General features: G+C 43.1%; 1 protein-coding gene across 7 annotated transcripts in view; it reads left to right on the top strand.

The window, feature by feature from the left end:
- The window catches only part of SUPT20H (SPT20 homolog, SAGA complex component), a 270,381-nt gene that overhangs the window by 222,035 nt on the left and 25,820 nt on the right, over positions 1-22,526 (top strand). For all 7 annotated transcript variants that reach the window (XM_029602737.1, XM_029602736.1, XM_029602739.1 and 4 more), the window contains one exon: positions 8,858-8,994. In XM_029602737.1, the coding sequence (XP_029458597.1) occupies positions 8,858-8,994 (137 nt within the window). The remainder of the gene's footprint in view (positions 1-8,857; positions 8,995-22,526) is intronic.

The raw sequence follows: 22,526 nt of genomic DNA, 5'->3' as shown, positions 1-22,526 counted from the left end.
CCAGCAGGTTCCATGATTTTTTTTTATCAACATATGCAATAAAATTTGTGGCTGAGGTCAGGAGGAAATTGATATTACCCTTTTAGTTCCCTAGTCAAGGATGCCTTACCAGGTTGTCAACAAATACCTAGTAGTTGTCAAGCCTTGTTTAAGCAAATTGAGTGTTCAGGTGATTCCCAACCTGGACTGTTGGTCAATCAAGAACACATTTCAGTCAAAGGCAAATGAAATGATGCAAGTCAGCATTTATCATTCATCAGTTAACCAAGCCTCATCTGAATACATCATCTCAATTGGATTTAATTAGATGCTCTGCTAGTCATGACTTAGGTCATCACCTATTGCCCCATGAGCCAAGCTAACAACATTGAGGCTGCAGTGAGAGAGAGAATGTGGAATCAGTCGATATCAGATTCAGCTTGGTCCATGTTGAAATGGCTGGACCTGTTGGCCTTCCCAATATGTTATTCCTGTGCTGTGCTTCTATATAAGGTAGATGCAATTCACTTTGAAGTTTTAATGAAATCAAACCATACAAACGTCAGGATCCCATCTTTGTTACAGAAGAGCTCAAAGACTTCCTGACTTGGTGGCTCTGCCATTCCAATTTAACAAAATGATTTACCTTCCAAATTTTGCCTCACTAAATTGTTCTTACATAAATCTCCTGAAGGTAAGGGCAGTACTGAATGCTAAAAGGCTTTCAGAAATCTGGTTGCCCTCAAGTGTGCAAACAAGTAGTAATGTTGTACCTGAAAATGTAAGGAAGAAAAGATTCATGACTCCTGTGTTGGGAAGCAGTTAAGGTGCGAAACTTGGCTGTGTCATGGAGTGGGCCTGAGCACTGGGCAAGGACAACATCCTGACAGACTTATCCCCTGTACCCCCACAAATGGTCTCTGGACCATGACATGGCAAACAAAATCTCCATTGGAGCACACACAAGATTGATCTGTTTGAGTGTCCTGAATAATAAGGGACCAATCTTTGTTCCAGAAAAAGATGAAAAGACCAACTAGCTATTGACATCCTCTCCTTTTTTTTTTTTTTTTTGGCAAACAGGTCTTTTGTATGTGTATCTTCTGATGCCCCTAGTAGCAAAAACCTTGATAAGATTCCAAGATCTGGGAACTGTGATACTCGAAGCACAGTTTTCTTCAATTCAGGTTTGCTTTCCGCTTCTGTAGGAACTATCCCTCAGGAAACCAATCAGATTGGGTTTCCCTTAACTTTAATCATGCAAACCCAGAGGTCATTGCTATTGATCAACATCTATTCCCTCGTTCTAACAGCCTGAATTTTGAACAGGACGTTAATTGAATTACACTTTTTTTTTTTCCTTTTTTGAATGAGGTGTCTGCCCTAGCTTCTAAAAGGGAATCCAGTAGGATGTCTTATTGTTTCTTAGCTTATTGTATCTCATTTTGTTCTGTTTATTTTTTGTGATATTTTGATTTTGTTTTACTTATGCATTGCTTTTATTTGTACTTTATCTATCTACCTGATGTGAACCTCCTTGAATCTTGGAACATGAACGGAATACAAGTTTTTTCAAATAAATCTGATTTCCTAGCATGCAGACAGATGGACTCGGGGCCAGTGGGTTTATGCTCCCCTGCCAGCAGATGGAGACAGAGCAAGCTGATGTCACAGTATATATAACCCTGCAGTGACCCCCAGCCTACCAGTATTCTCCATCTCCAGCAGATGGTGGACATGCATCTCCCTATGGGAATTGCTTTGAGCTTTTTGGAAGGAGAAATTTGAAATTCTAAATTCAGGAAAAGCCCTACTCTCCTGTGGTGATACCTAATGGTCCCTCCCGCAGTTGAGAATTCCTGAGGTGATTTCCGTGGTCCCTCAGCTGTGTGCCTTGGTCCGGTATCCGGTTCCTGGCATGGACTTAACTGCTTGTACAGCTGAAAGGCCACGGGTACAGAAGGCCGAGCGCGGTGGTGATGGCAGATGCCCTCTCCCCGCCGCAGCCAAAGACCACCTCTGTGCTCAGCTGGTAAGCGCTGAGCTCCAGTAAGTTTTCAAAAAAAAAAAAAAGGGAAGAAGAAAAAGAACTTTACCTACAGAGACAGGGGGTTTTTAGGCCTTCCTTCGGTCTCTGTGCTCGGCGCACCATCCCGATGTTCCCACTCTCGTTGGGGTTAGGGGAACTGGGCAGCCTGGCAGGTTGAGCAACCCTAGTAGGCTAGGCCCCACAGTAGGCTTTTCTCAGCATGCTGCGTGGTAAGCCACAGTGGCATTTTCTCACCCTTGTGCATGCTTTCTGCCCTCTACAGGACGTCTGTGTACGCAGTACATCTGCTCTGCGCACGTGTTTGCACCGAGTTAGGCATGACTTTTGTGCGCATGACTTTTTTGAGCTTGGTGAAACGCTCCAGCAGGGTGGACCAGTGGTGCGTGTGCCTTGCTGCGCTTATTGCTCGGGCGCCTATAATTTATGTGCGCAAATTTTTTGAATGCGAGCCATTTAAACGCACAGTTACCACTGCTCATGGCTCCGATAAACAAGAAGCCTAAGCACCTTTCTCTTTGCCTGTCATATTAGGGCTTTTCAGCCTGACCTGGCTTCTAATTTGTGTCAGCGCTGTTCAGATGCTCAGGGAGAGCTGACTTCATCGGATTTTACTAAACCTGGATCCTCCCATTCTGATGATGGTCTGGTTACGGTTTTGACTGGAAATGCACCAGATCTTGGTTCTCCCTTGACTAGCTCCTCCACTGGTGAAGGCAGTTCTGTGGGACCAGCTCCAGTTCCTTCTAGGCTTGGTCTGGATCTGGCTGCTTTTTCTTGGGTGGAATTTTTTCAAGGCTTCCAAGCCTTTCTTCAGGTGCAATGCTCCATTTCCCCCATTTCTGTCCAGCCTGACCCTCAGCCAGTGGCTCCTCCCTCTTCCAGTCCTATGCTTAAACTCCGGGGTTTGCCTCAGCTTCCTGTGGGTGTTCTTGATAGGAATCCGGATGGCACTGATGATGAGGTTGAGCCTGATTCCCTGGAAGATGGAGAATTTCCTCCAGGCCTGGAACCATATCGAACCATGTTTTGATTCTTTCATAGAGATGAAATGCTGGCCCTGATTTCCCAGTCCTTGAAACAGCCGAATGTCCCAGGTTCGGATGCTTTGTCGGAGCTGAGGAAGAATCCCATTTTGGTTTCCTTATGTAAAGTCTCTTGGTTTTTCCCTGTGATAGATGCTATTCAGGAATTGATTGATCTGGAATGGGATGTCCCAGAGGTAAATTTTAAAGGGGGTTAGACATTGGAAGTTCTCTACTCATGGATCTGGCTGTGAGAGAGTATTTGCATTTTCCCAATAAGAATGCTCTGGTATGTGCCGTTTCTAAGTGGACGACTATCCCCTTGAAGGATGTACATGATAAAAGGATTGAGGCTACTCTTAAGCCTTTGAGGCAATGGCGATGAATTTAGATTGACTCCTGTTGCGCCCTAGTGGCAAGATCTTGTCTGCTTCTCTCTCAGGTGGTTGATGAGTCTGGATGGAATTCCAGAGCAGTTATGGAGCCTTCTACCGCCGTTTTAGCAGATACAGGCTGTGATTTGGTCCAGACCTCGGCCAGAGGAGTGACTTCGGTGATAGTGGCCAGGTGTCACCTCTGGTTGCAAAAGTGGTCAGCTGACGCAGCTTACAAAGCCTATCTTACCAAGATGCCCTTTAAAGGCTCGCTCTTGTTTGGGAACAAGTTGGAGAAACTGGTAAGTAAGTGGGAGAATAAGAAACAGTTACAGCACCCCTTTGGTATAAGGGGTCATTCCGGAGTTCCAGGCATTTTTGTCCCTGCAGAGGGGGATGGCTTTTCGGTTGGTCTCAGTCCTTCGTCCCCAACAGCCCAAGAGAAGAGCGGGCTCGGGGGGGGGGGGTGGACCTTACCGAGTTTCCCAGTGAGGTTTTGCCAACCCACATTCTGGAACAGGAAAATGGGGGATGCCTTTCTCTCTCTTTGATCGGAGGTGAGTCGAGATCACGTCTGACCAGTGGGTCCTGGAGGTGATACGTGAAGGGTATGTACTGGAATTTCACAGTTTTCCTCAGGATGTGTTCATGGTGTCCCCTTGCCACTCCCCACAGAAGAAGCAGAAAGTGGAGTTCACACTTCAAAGGCTCCTCAGTTTTGAGGGCTGTGGTTCCAATGCCCACTTCTCAAGACAGTGTGGGGCGACATTCCATTTATTTTGTTGTGCTCAAGAAGGAGGGCTTCTTTCATCCCATCCTGGAACTGAAGAGGGTCAACCATCACTTGAAGGTGATTCATTTTCAAATGGAAACCTTACGCTCTGTGATAATGGCTGTGCAGTTGGGGGAATGTCTGACCTCCATAGATCTGTCAGAGGCTTAACTTCATATTCCCATCCAATTGGAACACCAACACTTTCTACGCTTTGAGTTTCAGGCGCTGCCTTTTTGGTCTAGCCACCATTCCTGAAACACGTTCCAAGATTATGGTGGTAGTAGCAGCAATCTTGCGAAAAGAATAGATCCTGGTGCACCTGCATTTGGACAACCGGCTGATTCGAGCCAAATCTCAGGAAGAGAGCCACCTGGTGACATGCAAGGTGATCTCCTTATTGCAGGAGCTCAGTTGGGTAGTGATCCTGACCAAGAGCAGTCCTCAACAAGCCCAGTCATTGGAGTATCTGGGGGTCCTGTTCGACACAGGACAGGACAGAGTTTCTCTACCAGAAGTTCAGATCCAGAGATTGATATCTGAAATGTGCATCATTGGATGAACACCATGCACCCAACGGGGTGTGGTCCTACCTACAGGTACTCGGCTTGATGATGACTACCCTGGAAATGATGCTGTGGGCATCCTCTTCAGCGCTCTGTGCTATCTCGTTGGAACCCGCAGTCTCAGGATTATGCAGTTGGGCTCTTCTTGCCGATGGAAATCTCCAGTGGAGGTTGCAGGAGATTATCTGAGAAAAGGAGTTCCCTTGTCCTCTCTGGCCTGGTTGGTACTCATGACAGATGCGAGTCTCCACGATTGGGGCGCTCACTCTCTGGAGTTAACAGCCCAGGGGCGCTGGAATGCTGAAGAGTCCCACTGGAACATCAATTGCCTGGAGTCCCGGGCAGTACGGCTGGCATGCTTGCAGTTTAGCCACAGGCTGTGGAATCAAACAGTTCGCATGATGTCAGACAACACAATGGCAGTGTCCTATATCAATCGCCAGGGAGGAATCAAGAGCCAGAAAGTGTCGCTGGAAATGGAATGGGCGGAAGATCATCTGCAGGAAAAGACAATGTTAAGAGCGGACTTTCTCAGCAGGGACTTTCTCAGCAGGGAGAGTCTGGATCCAGGAGAGTGGGTGTTGTCAGCCAAGGTGTTTCAGCTAATTGTGGATCGCTGGGGCTTTCCGTTCCTAGACCTGCTGGCGACTTCTCCAAATGCAAAAGTTCCTCGATTCTACAGCTGCAGGAAAGATCCGTGGTCCCTGGGAATAGACACTCTTGTACAGGTCTGGCCAGAAGACAGATTGCTTTATGCCTTTCCTCTGTGGACCTTGCTGGGCAGGATAATTCGCAAGGTCGAAGGCCACAGGGGGCTAGTTCTCCTGGTGGTGCCAGATTGGCCCAGGCATCCTGGTGGAGGTTTTATCGTCTGGATATGCATGCCTGGGAGGATGCAGCCTTTGCACAGCAAAAATTATACACATACAATGTTGATTGGACCGCAAGCAGCCTCCCACCCTGTTGGGGGAGTAGCTTTGTTACATCCCACTGGTCCTGAGTCCATCTGTCTACACGCTAGGAAATGTAGAAATCACTTACCTGATAATTTCGTTTTGCTTAGTTTTGACAGATGGGTTCAGCTACCCACCCTCGGCTGCCACTTGAATGTGTCAGTAGTCCTCCTGTGGGGCTCTGGGTCCCAAGGGATTACTGGTAAGTGTTCTTCCAGTCCCTAGTTTGGGGTACCTAGATTCTTACATGAGTTCAGTGTTTATGGTTGGTGAGTACAGTTTTGGTTACCTATTTTTCATCATGTTTTTTAATCAAGTATTTTGCTAGTCTGTCCACAGTTGCTTTTGAAGAGAATACCGACAGGCTGGGGTCACTGCAGGGTAATATATACTGTGACGTCAGTTTGCTCGTCTCGATCTGCTGGCAGGTGAGCAAAATCTCACTGGTCTTGAGACCATCTATCTACATTGAGGAAAACAAAATTATCAGATATGTAATTTCTCCATTTGCCATTTGGGGTGAGGGTAGAGCCCTATGTCCTTTCTTTTGCCCTACTCAAAAAAATTGGTTGAATATCTTCTACATTTCTCAGATTCTGAACTCAAAGCCAACTTTGGTAGAGTTCACCTTCATGCTATTGGTGTTTCTCACCACCATTTAGAAGGAAATTCTATTTCTGTTCGGCCTTTAGTTATCCGGTTCCTGCAAGGTTTACTTTAGTTGAAGCCTCCTAATTAGCTTTCCATTATATAATGGGAAATCACTGTGGTTTAACCCAGCTGATTAAAGCATTTTTTGAGCCTCTGAACTTTTATGAGCTCAAGTACCTGACCTGGAGGTCACTTTTTTGGTGATGATCACTTTTTAGCCTTTAGAGTTGGTGAGCTACATGCCCTAGTTACTTGTCGTCTTTATTCTAGATTTGATGACAATAGGGTGGTACTTCACACACTAGGAATAGCCTAGTGGTTAGAGCAGAGGGCTATGAACCAGGAGACCAGGGTTTGAGTCCCGCTGTCGCTCCTTGTGACCTTGGGCAAGTCACTTTACCCTCCATTGCCTCAGGTACAACAACTTACATTGTAAGCCCCCTAGGGATAGGGAATACCTGCAGTACCTGAATGTAAACCGATGTGATATCTCAGATCGAATGTCGGTGTATAAAAATAATAAATAAATAAATAATCCTAAGTTCTTGTCTAAGGTGTTGTCAGGTTTCCATCTTAAATCATTTGTTCTGCCAACATTTTTCCCTAGACCATATGCCCATTGAGTGTGAAGCAGCTGTATACATTCTGGATTGCTAAAAGCTACTAGCAGTCTGGAGTGAACAGGCCCTTACAAAGTGTACCTGAATTTTTATTTATTTTGACCTCAATAAACTTGACAAAATACTATGACAAAACCATTTCCAGTTGAGTTGCAAAGTGCATTTCCTTCTGTTAAGCCCAGGCAGGATTGACCTTAGAAGGGTATGTGAAGGCCCATCATTTTAGGGCCATAACAGTCATTTGCCAGTCTAAGGTCTAGGTCACTGGATGAGATTTGCAAGACTGTGATGTGGAGTTCATTCCACATAGTTACATGAATTTGACTGGACATACCTTGCCATTGGCATAGTAGATTTGGATTGTCTGTCCTCCATGGCCTTTTTGAGGGAGTAAAGACCAACTTTCTCACTCCTGTGGCCCATTTTTATGATATCTTTACTGTACCTGCTTGTTTTTAGAGAAAATAAAGTTGCTTACCTGTAACAGGTATATTCTCTGAAGACAGTGGTTCACAGGCCATGCAAACCTACCTTACTGCCCTTGGGAGTTCTCAGTTTTCTGTAAGCCCAGCTATATGGGAACTGAGAGTAGCTCCAGTGCAGAAAGTCTTGCACGTATGCAGAAAAGACTTTTAGTATGTATCAGAAAGTTCTGGAAATTTAGTTCCACTTGGTACCATGCAGTTAGGTGACCTGCTTGTGTGACTATTGAACTGCTGTCTTTGGAGAATACCTGTTACAGATTTGCTAGACCCACTACATATTAGCATTTCACATAGTAATCCCAAGTACTGGCCAAGATAGCACGTTGTTTTAATTGCAAAAGTGGTATACATCTGCTTACATACAGCAGTAGAGCTACAGAGGAACACATCATTGAAAGTGTTTTCACTCATCCAGAGAAAATTGTATTTTAGGTTCTTATCTTTGGATTTTTCTTCTCTGGAATAGTTTTGCTTTTCTGACTTAGATCCAGAGTTTTTATTTCCCTCTATTTCTGTCTTTTGTATCTGCAACAGCCTGAAGCTTCCCCCTTATTGCATGGCCATTAGGACTTCAAGCTCTGCAGTGCAGAGTGAAGGGTAGGGCTATGGATTGAGCCCTTGGAGTTGGTATACATTTTTAAAAAGACGGTTTTTGATATAAAAATGTTTACTATCATTCTCTGGCTACTTTTCATTTTCCCTTTTCCAGCTTTTAGCTGCAGTTTTTCATTTTTTTATATAAATGTTGAAAGAGTCTGTATTTTGGTGTGTATGGATGATCATTTGCCCTTGTGAGCATGATCATGGAAGAAGATGAAAGTAAAAAAAATCTTGCAAAATAGATCTAATAACTACAGTAGTAGCTTTGCATTAAACTTTTCTGAGGAAAATAAATAATATATTATTTTCTGACTCCTCATGACTTTCTTCCTATTTATTTCATTTTTCTCTGGGGGCAGAAGTATGAAAATTGAAGCCCTGGGTCTGGTCCATCTTGTGAAGCCAGTTTTGTGTGTTGCTTCAGTTTGCATATCTTTGCTGGTGCATCACAGCTGTAAACAAGTGTCGGTCATTCACAACCTGCCAACCATTATGGTGCCCCTTGAAGTGTAGTCTGGGTGTGAAAGATTCCATCACATTGCAGTATGTCTTGCTGTCACTCAGTCACATTGACAGTGATTCTGTGGCACTGCTGCTTTAATAACACAGGAAATCCCACCTAGATTTGTCCATTTTTAATAGGAACTGTTTACCACTTGTGTTTGATTCCCAATGCAGGGTGATGCTTGTTATAGTTCAATAAATTATACTTCTAGCATGGCCTAGTGTGTCATACACATTTCTAACACCTGCATACCATTTACTTTTTTCCTCCTGTTCTCCAGTGGACCACAGACCTTGATGAGCGGCTCTAATACTTGTGCCATAAACCCTGCAGGCCTAAATCTGAGTAGTATTTTGCCATCAGGAGGTCTGGTGTCAAGTGCGCTGCCAGCTGCTGTACAGTCTGCCACTCAGGCAGGTTAGTGTACTCAATTTTCCTCATGACATTTTAGATCAGAGTCCAAAAGGATAAATCGGCCATCATAACTCCAAGACCGCTGAAGAAAAGGATTAATGTGTAAAATGGGGCTTTACTTATGCCAATGGGATTTTTAAAATTGCTATTTCTTCACACATTAAAAATTCACTCCATAAGGCTAAATTTTCAAAAGATTTCACATGAGTAAATTGACTTTTGAAAATTGCTGTGATATATGCCACTTTTATGTATGTAACTCCTTTGAAAATTCACTCCTAAGTTTAAGATTTTTAGAAGCAGAAAGTTATTTTGTGTAGAAAGAATTCTTTGGTGCAAACTGGTATTCATTTTTAGCTGAATCTATTTTTTTCTTCAGTTATTGATTTGGACTCTGAACAAAAGAAATTTTCAGCCATCTGAAAGCAGCATTGCTGTATTTTTATGCATGCATTATTGTGATGTTCAAAAGACAGTTTTAGTGTAAAACGCCAGCAGATAGTATTTTTTGATTGCTGCTGAATAAGAAGTACATAAATGATTATCTTGAACAGCCCTTGGCACTATGTTTCTTTGAGTCACTACTAGGAGAAATTTAACCCAAAGGTACAGCAATTTAGAGAGGGTGTTAAAAGTTCTTATAATCTTCAGGGAGTTGATAAGACAAGAAATCTGTTATGAATCCTAAAGAATAGTGGGGTAGATCTTAAAAACATACGCGCCAGGCGCGAACAAACATATGCACCAGGCGCGAACAAAAGTATGCTGGATTTTATAAGATACGCGCGTAGCCGCACGTATCTTATAAAATCCGGGGTCGGCGCGTGCAAGGGGGTACACAATTGTGCAACCTGCGTGCGCCGAGCCCAGCGCGCACTGCCTGTTCCCTCCGAGGCCGCTCCGATTTCGGAGCGGCCTCGGAGGGAACTTTCCTTCGCCCTCCCCCCACCTTTCCCTCCCTTCCCCCTACCTAACCTACCCCCCCCGGCCCTATCTAAACCCCCCCCCCCTTACCTTTGTTGGCAGATTTACGCCTGCTGAAAGCAGACGTAAATCTGTGCGCGCCAGCGGAGTGCTGGCGCGCCATCACCCGACCCGGGGGCTGGTCCGGAGGCCTCGACAACGCCCCCGGGCCGGTGCCACGCCCCGGGCCCGCAGTGTCATTCCGCAACGCCCCCCGACACGCCCCTTTTACAAAGCCCCAGGACTTACGCGCGTCCCGGGGCTCTGCATGCGCCAGCGGCCTATGCAAAATAGGCGCGCCGGCCCTGCGTGCGTAAATCCGGCTGGATTTACGCGCGCAAGGCATTTAAAATCCGCCCCAGTGTGTTTAAAGAATTGTCTAATGCAAGTACTGAATGGGGAGAAATCATTCAGAAAATGTAATTCACTGTGTAAGCAATAGTATTCTTTAAATACGCTTTTGCTCTCCATGTTTACTAATGCTACTTCTACTGCTTATCTTTTATAAAGCACTACTGGACAGATGTCTCTAGTTAATGGAGCAAAAGCCTTTTCCTGGCCCACAAAATTGTTTTTACCTTATGGATATGTGTTTCAGCTGTGATAGCCCATAGATTGATGTCATGAAGACACTTCTTTCTGATTCCAGTTACAGGTGAATTTTCAAAGGAGTGAGACGTATAAATGTAACATACTATCATAGAAATTTTCAAAAACCCACTTACACAGGTAAATTTCATGTACACGTGTAAAACCCAGTTTTAATCGTGTAAATGCTTTTGAAAATCAGGCTTTTATATTTTGTTCTGGCTTGATCATAAGTACTTGGAGTCATGTCATTTCACCAGTCTTATGACTTAGAGTTCTTTCAATAAATAAATAAAAAAGAGAACAGATTGTCATAGTTTCGACAGTCTAACTCATATATTCTTCCCAGCTATTAGTCTAAAGCATTAACCATAATCCAGTCCTTGAGCTTGTTTATATATGATTTTCTTCATTTATCTGTGTGGTGCTTCTCAAATATACTGTATGTATCCTGATATAACTAGTGTCTTCTGTGACAAACTATTTGGTGATTTCTCACACATTATTTTGTCCAATTTACATATATTAGGTCCCAATTTGCTTGTAGCCAGGCATCATGTGAGGAAACCAACCACACTTTGGATCTAAGTACACGAGGGAAGAGCTTCTTATGCCCAGAATCTCATACTGGCATCATGCCAGTGCATGCCAATCTCCAGTATGGCACAAGCAGCTCACAACTGGATTACGGGAAGCAGAGCTTTTAAAAGAATAGGAAGCATGCCTATAAAATATGTGCATACATTTATATAGCAAAAGAACATGAAAATATAATAGTTACTAGGACCAGAAAAAAAAGAGAGAAGAACAAAGATGTATTAGCCATGAAATGCACAAATTTAATATAATGAAGGCTAGAGCTAGTGTTGCTGCTTTCACTTGTAAATGATACTTGATAAAATCCTTTTTCACAAGTGGGCTCATATGGTCCCTTTAATAGAACCACAGACTATGGTGGCAGATAAAGACCTAAGGGCCTGGCTACTCAGCCCATTTCCCCTCCACAGACCCTATTTCAATGTAGCTGTAAGTGACTGACATTGAAAGAACATAAGGTCAGTCGTTAAAACATATTTCTTATTTTGTTACCGCATGTGTTAAAAAAAAAAAAAAAAAAGTATGTATGTGGGGGGCGAGAGTATAATTATCTTGAGTATCTCTTTGTTGGCATGGCTTTTACGTATCAAACTTCTTACATAGAAACATAGAAATGACGGCAGAAGAAGACCAAATGGCCCATCCAGTCTGCCCAGCAAGCTTCCCTCATTTCTTCTCCCATACTTATCTGTTTCTCTTAGCTCTTGGTTCTAATTCCCTTCCACCCCCGCCATTAATGTAGAGAGCGGTGGAGGAGCTGCATCCAAGTGAAATATCTAGCTTGATTAGTTAGAGGTAGTAGGAGTAGTAACCGCCGCAATAAGCAAGCTACACCCATGCTTATTTGTTTTTACCCAGATTATGTTATACAGCCCTTATTGGTTGTTTATCTTCTCCCCTGCTGTTGAAGCAGAGAGCTATGCTGGATATGCATCGAAAGTGAAGTATCAGGCACATTTGGTTTGGGGTAGTAACCGCCGTGACAAGCCAGCTACTCCCCGCTTTGTGAGTGTGAATCCTTTTTTCTTCTCCCCTGCCGTTGAAGTTATGCTGGATATGCGTGAAGTATCAGTTTTTCTTTTCCCCTGCCGTTGAAGCAGAGAGCTATGCTGGAAATTCGTGATGTATCAGTCTTTCTCCGATGCCGTTGAAGTAGAGAGCCATGCTGGATATGCGTCGAGAGTGAAGTATCAGGTACATTTGGTTTGGGGTAGTAACCGCCGTAACAAGCCAGCTACTCCCCGCTTTGTGAGTGCGAACCCTTTTTTCTTCTCCCCTGCCGTTTAAGCAGAGAGCTCTGCTGGATGTGTGAAGTAACAGTTTTTCTTTTCCCCTGCTGTTGAAGCAGAGAACTATGCTGGATATGCATTGAAAGTGAAGTATAAGAATGGAGTGATCAAGCTAGTTGAAAGGCATCAGGAATAGAGGAAGGTGGAGGTAGTAATCTGGATATTTGGTTTGGGGTAGTAACCGCCGTAACAAGCCAGCTACTCCCGTCATTGTGAGTGCAAATCCTTTTTTCCACATTTCCTCATGCTGTTGAATCTTAGAGTGATGTTGGAGTCACAGTAACCATGTGTATGTTTATTGACTAAGGGTATTGTCTCCAGGCAGTAGCCATCATTCTGGCGAGTCACCCACTCTTCATTGGCGGCCTCTTGACTTTATGGATCCACAGTGTTTATCCCACGCCCCTTTGAAGTCCTTCACAGTTCTGGTCTTCACCACTTCCTCCGGAAGGGCATTCCAGGCATCCACCACCCTCTCCGTGAAGAAATACTTCCTGACATTGGTTCTGAATCTTCTTGAGAAATATGAGAGTTATACTTGTGAAGTAATGAAGGCATCTGGCTTATTTAAAAAAAAAAATGTATTTAAAATCTTTTCTATACCATTGTTAAGCAGGTGCCATCACAATGGTTCACAATAGGGCACATAACTACATGCTGCATAGAAATGTCTTAAATTATAACAATTAAACAGGTGCCATCAAAATACTCTAACATAGTTTCATAATAAGTATTAATTGGTAGGTGTTGTAGGTCATGTCCAGTTTTCTCTGTATCAGCTTAACTCTAGTTCTTTGAGAGAAAAAGAAAAAAAGAATAAAAAAAATAAAAATGCGAAACACAAAAAATTAAGTAAAAAGGGGTGTGTGTGTGTGTGAGTTCTACTGATCGCAATCTACATTTCCCTGGGTTTTACTCGCCATTCTCTTTGTGGTATGCTTGCTTAAATAGCCATGTTTTTAAACTTTTTCTGAAGGTTTTGATGTCTTTGCAATCTGATTTCTAAAGGCATATTGTTCCATACTAAAGGTCCTGCTAAGGATCGAGCCCTATCCCTTACTTGAGTTAGTCTAGCCGTTTTAAGTGCTTTGTTTGCTGATCGTAGGTTTCTGTGGGGGACGTGTACACGGAGGACTGTGTTCAGCCATTCTGCTTTTTTGTCATGTATTCATTTAATGCAGTATCGCAAACGATAATGTGCAATTCAATGTCATTGGTTGCTTTCTGATTCTAATCCCCTTTTTCCCCCTGCCATTGAAGCAGAGAGCAATGATGGAGTTGCATCAACAGCATAAAAGGCTTATTGGTTAAGGGTAGTAACCGCCACACCAGCAAGCTTATGCACATGCACTCTTTTCTTCATTCCCATCCTCTAGCCTTAAGGGATCCACAGTGTTTATCCCATGCCCCTTTGAAATCTTTTAATGTTTTTTGTCTTCACCACCTCCTCTGGAAGGGCATTCTAGGCATCCTCCACCTTCTCTGTGAAGAAATATTTCCTGACATTGGTTCTGAGTCATCCCCAGTGAAGTTTCATTTTGTGACCCCTAATTCTACTGATTTCTTTCCAACGGAAAAGGTTTGATGATTGTGTATCATTCAAACCTTTCAGGTATCTGAAGGTTTCTATCATATCTCCCCTGCATCTCCTTTCTTCCGGGGTATACATATTTAGGATCTTCAACCTCTCCTCATAAGTCATTTTATGGAGACCCACCACCATTTTGGTCACCCTTCTCTGGCCTGCCTCCATCTTCTCTCTGTCCCTTTTGAGATACAGTCTCCGGAACTGAACACAGTACTCCAGGTGAGGCCCCAACAAGGACCTGTACAAGGAGATTTTCACCTCCTTTTTCTTACTGGTTATTCCTCTCTCAATGCAGTCCAGCATTCTTCTGGCTTTTGCTTTCGCCTTGTCACATTGCTTCGCCGTCTTTAGATCTCTATTCACTATCCACCCCAAGGTTTCTCTCTTGTTCCATGCACAACAACCCTTCATCCCCCATCACATACAGCTCTTTTGGATTACCACACCCCAGATGCATGACACTGCATTTCTTGGCATTGAATCCCAGCTGCCATATCTTCGCTCACCATTCAAGCTTCCTTAAATCCCGTCTCATTCTCTCTACTCCTTCCGGCGTGTCCACTCTGTTGTAGATCTTAGTATCATCTGCAAATAGACAAACATTACCTTCTATCTTATGATCTGAAAGCAGCGAAACAATGTGACAAGGCGATAGCTAAAGCGAGAAGAATGCTGGGCTGCATAGAGAGAAGAATAACCAGTAAGAAAAAAAAGAGGTGATAATGCCCTTGTACATGTCCTTGGTGAGGCCTCACCTGGAGTACTGCATTCAATACTTGTGCCCGTATCTCAAAAAGGATAAAGACAGGATAGAGGCAGTCCAAAGAAGAGCGATCAAAATGGTGAGGGGTCAGCAGTGGAATACTTAGGAGGAGAGGTTGAAGGATCTAAATATGTATATCCTGGAAGAGAGGAGGTGCAGGGGAGATATGATACAGACCTTAAGATACCTGAAAAGTTTTAATGATGCACAATCGTCAAACCTTTTCCGTTGGAAAGAAATCAGTAGAACTAGTGGTTATGAAACGAAACTCCAGGGAGGACGACTCAGAACCAGTGTCAGGAAATATTTCTTCACAAAGAGGGTGATGAATGCCCTTCTAGAGGAGGTGGTGAAGGCGAAAACATAGAAATGATGACAGAAAAAGGCCAATCGGCCCATCCAGTCTGCCCAGCAAGCTCCCACACTTATTTTCCCATACTTATATTTTTCATTATTTTCCCATACTTATCTGTTTCATCATCTACCAAGTTCAGAGCCCTTGTTGGTAACTGTTTGATTCAAATTTCCTGCCATCCCCTATCATTGATGCAGAGAGTAAAGTTGGAGTTGCATCAAAGGTGAGCATAAGGCTTAATGGTTAAGGGTAGTAACCACCGCATCAAGCAAGTTACCCCGATGCTTGTTTACCCAGACTGCAAAGATCATTGCCTTGTTGGATGTTGTCTGAAGGAATTCAAAGGGGCATGGGATAAACACCGTGGATCCCTAAAGCTAGAGGATGGAAATAAAGAAAAGAGTGCATGGGGGTAACTTGTTGGTGTGGCAGTTGCAACCCTTAACAAATTAGCCTTGATACTTTTAATGCAACTCCATCATTTCTCTCTGCTTCAATGGTAGTGGGAAAAGGGGACTTAGATTCTACAGCAACCAACGCGGGCCCCGACCTTTACAGTTTGGAGAACAAATAAACATTGGGGGGGGGGGGGGTAACTTGCTGATGTGGCTTTACCACCCTTAATCACCAAGCCGGATACTTTTGATGCAGCTCCATCATTGCTCTCTGCTTCCATGGCAAAGGTTAATGGAAATTGGATTCAAATAGCATTCGAGGGCCCTGACTTTTTCGGGCTGGGAAACTGAAGCACAAGGGTAATCTGCATAGTGCTGCAAATACTTGCATAAGCTTGCTGGGCAGACTGAGTGGATCATTTGGTCCTTTTCTGCTATCATTTCTGTGTTTCGACGGTAGGTTCCCCTTTACCCTTAAGAATAGAGGCAGGAAGACCTTGGGGAGAAGCACTTGCTTTGCTTTGTTACGCTTACTTATTATTCCTGCTGATAGATCCATTTACACTCTTTGGGAAATTGCCATATATTATCACAAGGGCACTGTGACAGGAATGCCAGCATGGGCTGACCTTTGCATAAATTTCAAAGAAGGCAGAACTTGTGCTTCTGATCTCTGCAGACCCCTCTTGTTTTACTTGAATGGAAAAGGAACTGTGCTTATCAGAGGGAAATGCTTGTATGGTCTCTGAAAACAGGAAGCAATGGCATGAAAAGGTGAGGGAAAGCTTCATGCAATCAAGGCCCCAGTGTAATAAGGTGTGCTGGGCTGTGCACACAGGTTTACCCACGTGTGTGTGTGCGCACATTTTTTGTGCACAGACTTTACTCTCAATGCAGCAATTAGTTTTATACACAAACAAGCATAAAGCTTTGCACACAAATTAGCAAGCCTTCTTTTAAATCCCATTTTATTGAAGGCATTAGCAGCTAGAGAGGTACATAGGATTAACTCATGGCTTTTTAACACTGGAAATTTAAATCTTGGTCAAAACTGAAGTAAAATTACTCCAGCTAATGTTAATCTATGGGGCTGAACCTGAAGATCATGATGGTGTCCTTACAGGTCAATTTTAAAAGGGTTGCTCGTGTAAAATTGCCCGAGCCCTGCACGAGCAACGCCGATTTTAAAAAGCTGCAAATTATGTGCGTGCATGCGTGCGTGAGGAATAAAGGGCAGGACATGGCCAGCACGCGTGTGACGCCATATTTTAAAACTGAAAACTACAGCGCACATACATGAGATATTCGTGTGATTTTATTGCTGCTCCTGATGAGGATCTACTCTGTAGATTTCAAGTTTTAGAACTTATATTTCTTCACAGAGAGGGTGGAATGCCCTCCCAGAAGAGATGGTGAAAATGAGAATATTTAATGAATTCAAAAGAGCATGGCACAAACATTGCGGATCCCTAAAGACTTAAAGAAAGGCATGGTTTAACATTTTTGCATGGGGGTAACATGCACAGAGCGGCAGTTTTTACCCTTAACAGAAAGCATAGGGGTAACCTGCACAGAGGATTAGTTACTACCATAAGCAAATTACTGGGCAGACTAGATGGACCATTTGGTCTTTTTCTGCCATTAATAGTATTTTTCTGTGTAATAGGACATGGTAAGAGGTCTGGGTCAACTGGGCAGTGTGCAGGATAAAGAACCAGAGGAGTCTGAAAGTCGATATTAATTGGAAAACTGAGAACATGCCTCGCATGAGCATGTTTTAAAATTGCTTATATATATATATATGCATAAAAGCTGACAAAGTCCTATGAAAGACACACGCGCAAGCTGTACTTATGTAACCTCTTAAAATTAGGAAGATACGTACATGCAGTTGGTGTATTTTAAAACATACGGGCCTGATTTTAAAAAGCATTTACTCCAGTAAAATTGGGTTTTACTGGAGTAAATGCACTTTTCTCGAGTAAGTGGGCTTTTGAAAATTGCTACAGTATATGCTATTGAATTGTCAATAGGATTTACTCATGTACGTGCCCTTTACGCGAACAAATGGCTTTTGAAAATTGCTACAATAGTAGTTACATTTACGCACGTAAATCCTTTTAAAAATTACCTCCATGCATGCAAGTGTGCATACAATTAAAAATTCCAGCGTATCTTCAGTTGCGCATTGATACATGCCTTTATGGGCGCTCGGGCGCTCATTTTAAAATAACCGTCCCTGAAAATGTACACACAAAACACAATTTGTAAATAAATCATTTTATGCATATAAATCATGTTTTTTGTGCAGAGAATATGCTTTGTACTCCAATGCTTTTATATATGCATGAATTGTGTTTTGTGCGCATAAATTTTATTTATGTTTTATGCACATAAATTGTATTATGTGCATGCAAAGCATGTCTTCTGCAAACATTTTCAGGTTAGGGAGCCTTTTTTTAAAAAAATTTTTAAATCTTCCAATTGATTAGACTACTACGGTATTAACTTAGTGCATCGAGAGTTAACTCAATGTTTACCGCATGAATAAAGAAAATGTGAGCTAAAATGTGGGCCCCAAGATAGAAGAAAGTAAGGGCATTATCACCACAAGGAAAATGTGAAAGTCCCAGTTCAGACCACTGTAATGAGCCTGCATTTTCTACACAGAGGGGAGACATATGAACTCTGTGTTTCCTCTGTGTGGGACTTTGCCCAGTGACTGATAATTTGAAATCCTTATCATCCACCAGACTAGATGAATGGGTTTTTCTCCTCTCTACCAGCAAATGAAGACGGAAAAGAAAAGCTTTACTATACCTCTAGTTATATGTTACTGTGCCACCTGCAGCATATCTCCAGCAGATGGCAGGGATGTCCATTTCTCATTTGCTGTTCTGGCAAATTACTTCCAGGATTGCTAGATCCTTTTGGCTATCCTTCTGATTGAGTCTGGATGAGCAAGGGGATAGTGATCCTTGGTTGTTTGTGCCCTTTTAGCTGAGGGGGATTTGAAAATCAGTGGTCTGACTCCCTCATTCCCTTTCCTCCTCGTCCCTTCCTGAAGTTCTGCATGGTCTGGCTCCTGCAGCTTTTCTTTCAGAGAAATATTGTCATCTTTCTTCACTTTGCTGGTGCTTTTTAGAGTACCATCAGTGTAAGAAACTTTAAGAAATTAAATAAAAAAGCCAAGCCCTACAAGAGCAGCTGTTGGAGGCCTGGAGCTGGCAAGTTTTCTGTCCACAGTGTGGGCTTGCTGTGTGAAGCTTCTTCAGTTCTGAGGGAAAGGTAAGCAGAGGCAGAACTCAGTGAGTTACTACAGTCATGTGGTGCTAACACTTATGGCTGCAGCCTCAGATCATGCGAGTGATGTGTGGCCTGCTGGGATTGCCATGCCAAGATTGGAGTGTTGGGCCTGCGCTGATGATGGCAAAGGGAATGGGAAACCCTCTTTGCAGGCGATATCAGGTGGACAGCAACAAAGAAAAAGACGGGTGATTTTGCTTGCTCGGAACAGCAGCTATTTCCCCCCCTTTTTTCTGATGGTGCAGGAAGAATCAACAGAAGCCTTAGAAGAGCTCCCAGAGCACAATGAAACATGAACCCAGCATAAGGCAGGTGGAGGTCCTGCAGGGGATCGTTTTTCGGGATGCTTCTGAATCCTTTTCCCCCAGAATTTGTAGTCATCCTGCATATGGTTTCCTTCAGGGTCTAGTGGCCCTGTCTCTCAGGGGGATCCCTCAGAGGATCCTTGATTCTCTAGTAGGACTAAGAGATGGCTGCTGGACCCCCAGGGGTTGGGTTGAGTCTGTTGTTTTGATGGAGCATCCTCCGAGAACCTTCTGGAGAACCCCTCAGGGTGGATCCCCAGGGATGATGGTTTGGCTCTGAGTCCTCTGGAAGAGGCAACGTTCTGGGAGCTGGGTTAATACTTGGTCAGCAATGGTTCACCTATTATAGAGTCTTGGCTGGATAATCAACTTGGTAAGGGGCAATTTGGAGCCCGTATAGGTATTGGAGTATCTCAGAGCTTAGTTTAAGAAAGAGAGGGGATGGTATTTCTGTCAGATGATCATCTGTTAAAACTCCAGACACAGATTTGCCAATTGTTGCAGTTGAAGGTGCTCAGGGCCTGGGATTATCTTCAGGCCTTGGGCTCGGTGACATCCATGTTAGATCTCATTCCTTGGGTGGTGGCACATATGAGGCCATTGCAGAAGGCACTGCTATCACATTGGCATCCTCAAATGCAGAATTATGAGGTCAAATTGCCCTTCTGAGAGAAGCAGGCTCAACCTTTTCTGGTGACTCTGGCTAGGGGGCCGTAAGTCAGGGGCAGGTAGCTTTAGGGTCACCTGGATGGTGACAGAGGCAATATGGTCCATCAATTGATTAGAGATGAGGGCGATCAGGAGAACCTTATTGTCCGTCCTTCCTGCCTCGAGTAAAGAGACAGTGCAGTCAAGGTGTTGAACAATACAATGGCAGTGGAGTATATAAACAGACAAGGAGGCACCAAAAGTCCAGCAGTGTTCCTGGAGATGGGCCTGTTGTTTCAATGGACTGAGGTTCATCTAGTGGCTCTTTCGGCTTCTCACATCGCCAGAGTCGACAATTTGCAAGCAGATTTCTTGAGCAGGCACAGACTGGATCTCAGGGAGTGTGAGATGGCACAGGAAGTGTTTGTGCTCATCAGATCCAGATGGGGCAATCCACTGGTGGACTTGATGGTGATGAGGCAGATTGCCAAGGTGCCAAGAAGAGGTGCTTCAGTCACAGAAGAGAGATGGAGTTGTAAGATTTAGATGCCTTAGTTCAACTGTGGCCTCAAGATGTTTCCTGTATGTGTTTCTATCAGTGCCCTTAATCGGAAGGGTGCTAACACCATGAAAAGACATTTGGGGACAAGTGATTCTGGTAGTACTGGAGTGGCCCAGATGTCCCTCAGCATAGATGGTATCCTGAAGCTCAGACAGGTGTCTGAACTGTTGCACCTAGATCTTATTTGCTTGGAACAGGTGGAACACTTTTGACTCGCCACATGGCTTTTCAGAGGAGACAATTGAGGTTTAAGGGTTATATTTGGAGGATGTGATTTTCACTCTTCAGGCTAGGAAACCTTTTGTTTTTATCCAATGTTCAATTTTGGAAGGTATTTGAGTCTTATTTTATATATTTATTTAGCCATTTTATATACCGTCATCCCAAATAAAAGATCACAATTGTTTACAACATGACATCCATATTATAGATCAACACATACATTGAATTGAAAAGGTCAAAAAACATACAATTTAAAATTTAAATGACTTTGTCCTTGAGGGTAAGTGCTCTTGAGTTCAGATGATTTTAAGTTAGTTTATAGGCATTTTGAAATAACAATGTTTTTTAGGTCACTTTTGAATTTGTTTCTGGAGTCAGTTATAGAGCTTCAGGTAGAGAGCTCCATATTTTTGGGCCTGCTATTGAGAACACACTGTCTCTTATTTTTGTTAGATGAGTATTCTGTAATGATGACACAGCTAGTAATCCTTTGTTTTGAGATCTTAATGATCTCTGTGGCTTGTATGCTTGTAGAGCTACCCCTATCAAATCAGAGTTGTTAGAATGGATGGTGGAGTGTGTTAATGTTAGGACTTTATAGTTGATTTGGGATTGTACAGGTAGCCAGTGAAGAGCTATTAGAGAGTGTGAGATGTGATCGAATTTCCTTGATCTTGTTAATAGTCAGGCATTGGCATTTTGTAGTAATTGTAGGTTTTTTTTAGAAGACAGTTGGGTACTCCAAGTAGAAGTGAGTTAGAGTAGTCTAAGTTTGAGAAGATGAGTCTGCAGGACCATGCGGAAATCTGCATGAGTTAGCAAAGGTTTCAGTCTATGTAGTAAGCGCGGTTTGGCATAGCCAGATTTGATTAATTTATTTATGTGCTTATCCATTGTTAGGAACTCATCAGTCTGTATACCTAAGTCCCGTACTTGGTCTGAGGGTGTAATATTGAAGTTACCCAGGTCAAGTGTTTGAGGAGTCATCAAAGGTAGATTTCTTCATAACAATGATTTCGGGGTTTCTGTTAGTATTTAGAGTTAATTTGAGTTTAGACAGTTCATGTTGTTTAGTCTTCATTTGTGTTGCGAGAGTCAGTCTTGCATTTTCAATGGATTTGTGCATGGAATATAAAACTGAATGTCATCGGCGTATATGGAGAAGGCGATTCCTAGATCAGATAGTAATTTACATGTGGAACATATAGATGTTGAATAGAGTTGCCAAGAGAGCTGAGCCCTGGGGAGCACCTGCATCGGATCTGGAAGGTGTCAGGCATTTGGTTTCCCAATTTGACTTTGAAAGTCCTTTTTGATAGGAAGGAGATGAGCCACTTGATTACATAGCCGTCAATTCCATTGTTATCATCTCCTGGAAAAGTAGGCTATAGTCAATGGTTTCAAAGGCTGCTGTTAGGTCAGGTAGTACCAGGAAATCAGATTTGTCATTGTTAAATCCCTGTAGTATGGGGTCATTAAGGATATGAATAAAGACTCGGGTGAGCGATTCTTCCAGAACCCGAATTGGTTTGGATGTAGAATGTGATGGTCATCTAGATAGTCTTCTATTTGTGATAAAACTTCTTTTTTGAGAATTTTTGAGAGAAAGGGCTGGTTGGAAATTGGTCTATAATTTTCCCAATTGTCAGAACTGCTGGTATTATTTTTTAGTATAGGTTTTATCACTGCTTGTTTTGCCATATCAGGGACTAATCCCTCTGAGAGTGATTCATTGATTAAGGATGTGATTGTTGGAATGATAGTGCTATGTATTAGTTTTAAAGAGCTAGCTGTCTTGATAACAGGAGGCAGTTTTGTCTACATTTCAGGCTTCTATTACAATGATTTGTTCCTTTATGCAAACCAGGCTTCAGAAAAGTTTAGCCCTGAACTCTCTCAAGATGCAAGTGGCAGTATTGCCCTCTGTCAGGGAAAAATGCAGAAGTTTTCCCTC

Source organism: Rhinatrema bivittatum, chromosome 5, assembly GCF_901001135.1.
Source record: "Rhinatrema bivittatum chromosome 5, aRhiBiv1.1, whole genome shotgun sequence".
Lineage (NCBI taxonomy): Eukaryota > Metazoa > Chordata > Amphibia > Gymnophiona > Rhinatrematidae > Rhinatrema > Rhinatrema bivittatum.
This window is presented reverse-complemented; position numbering and strand designations above follow the sequence as displayed.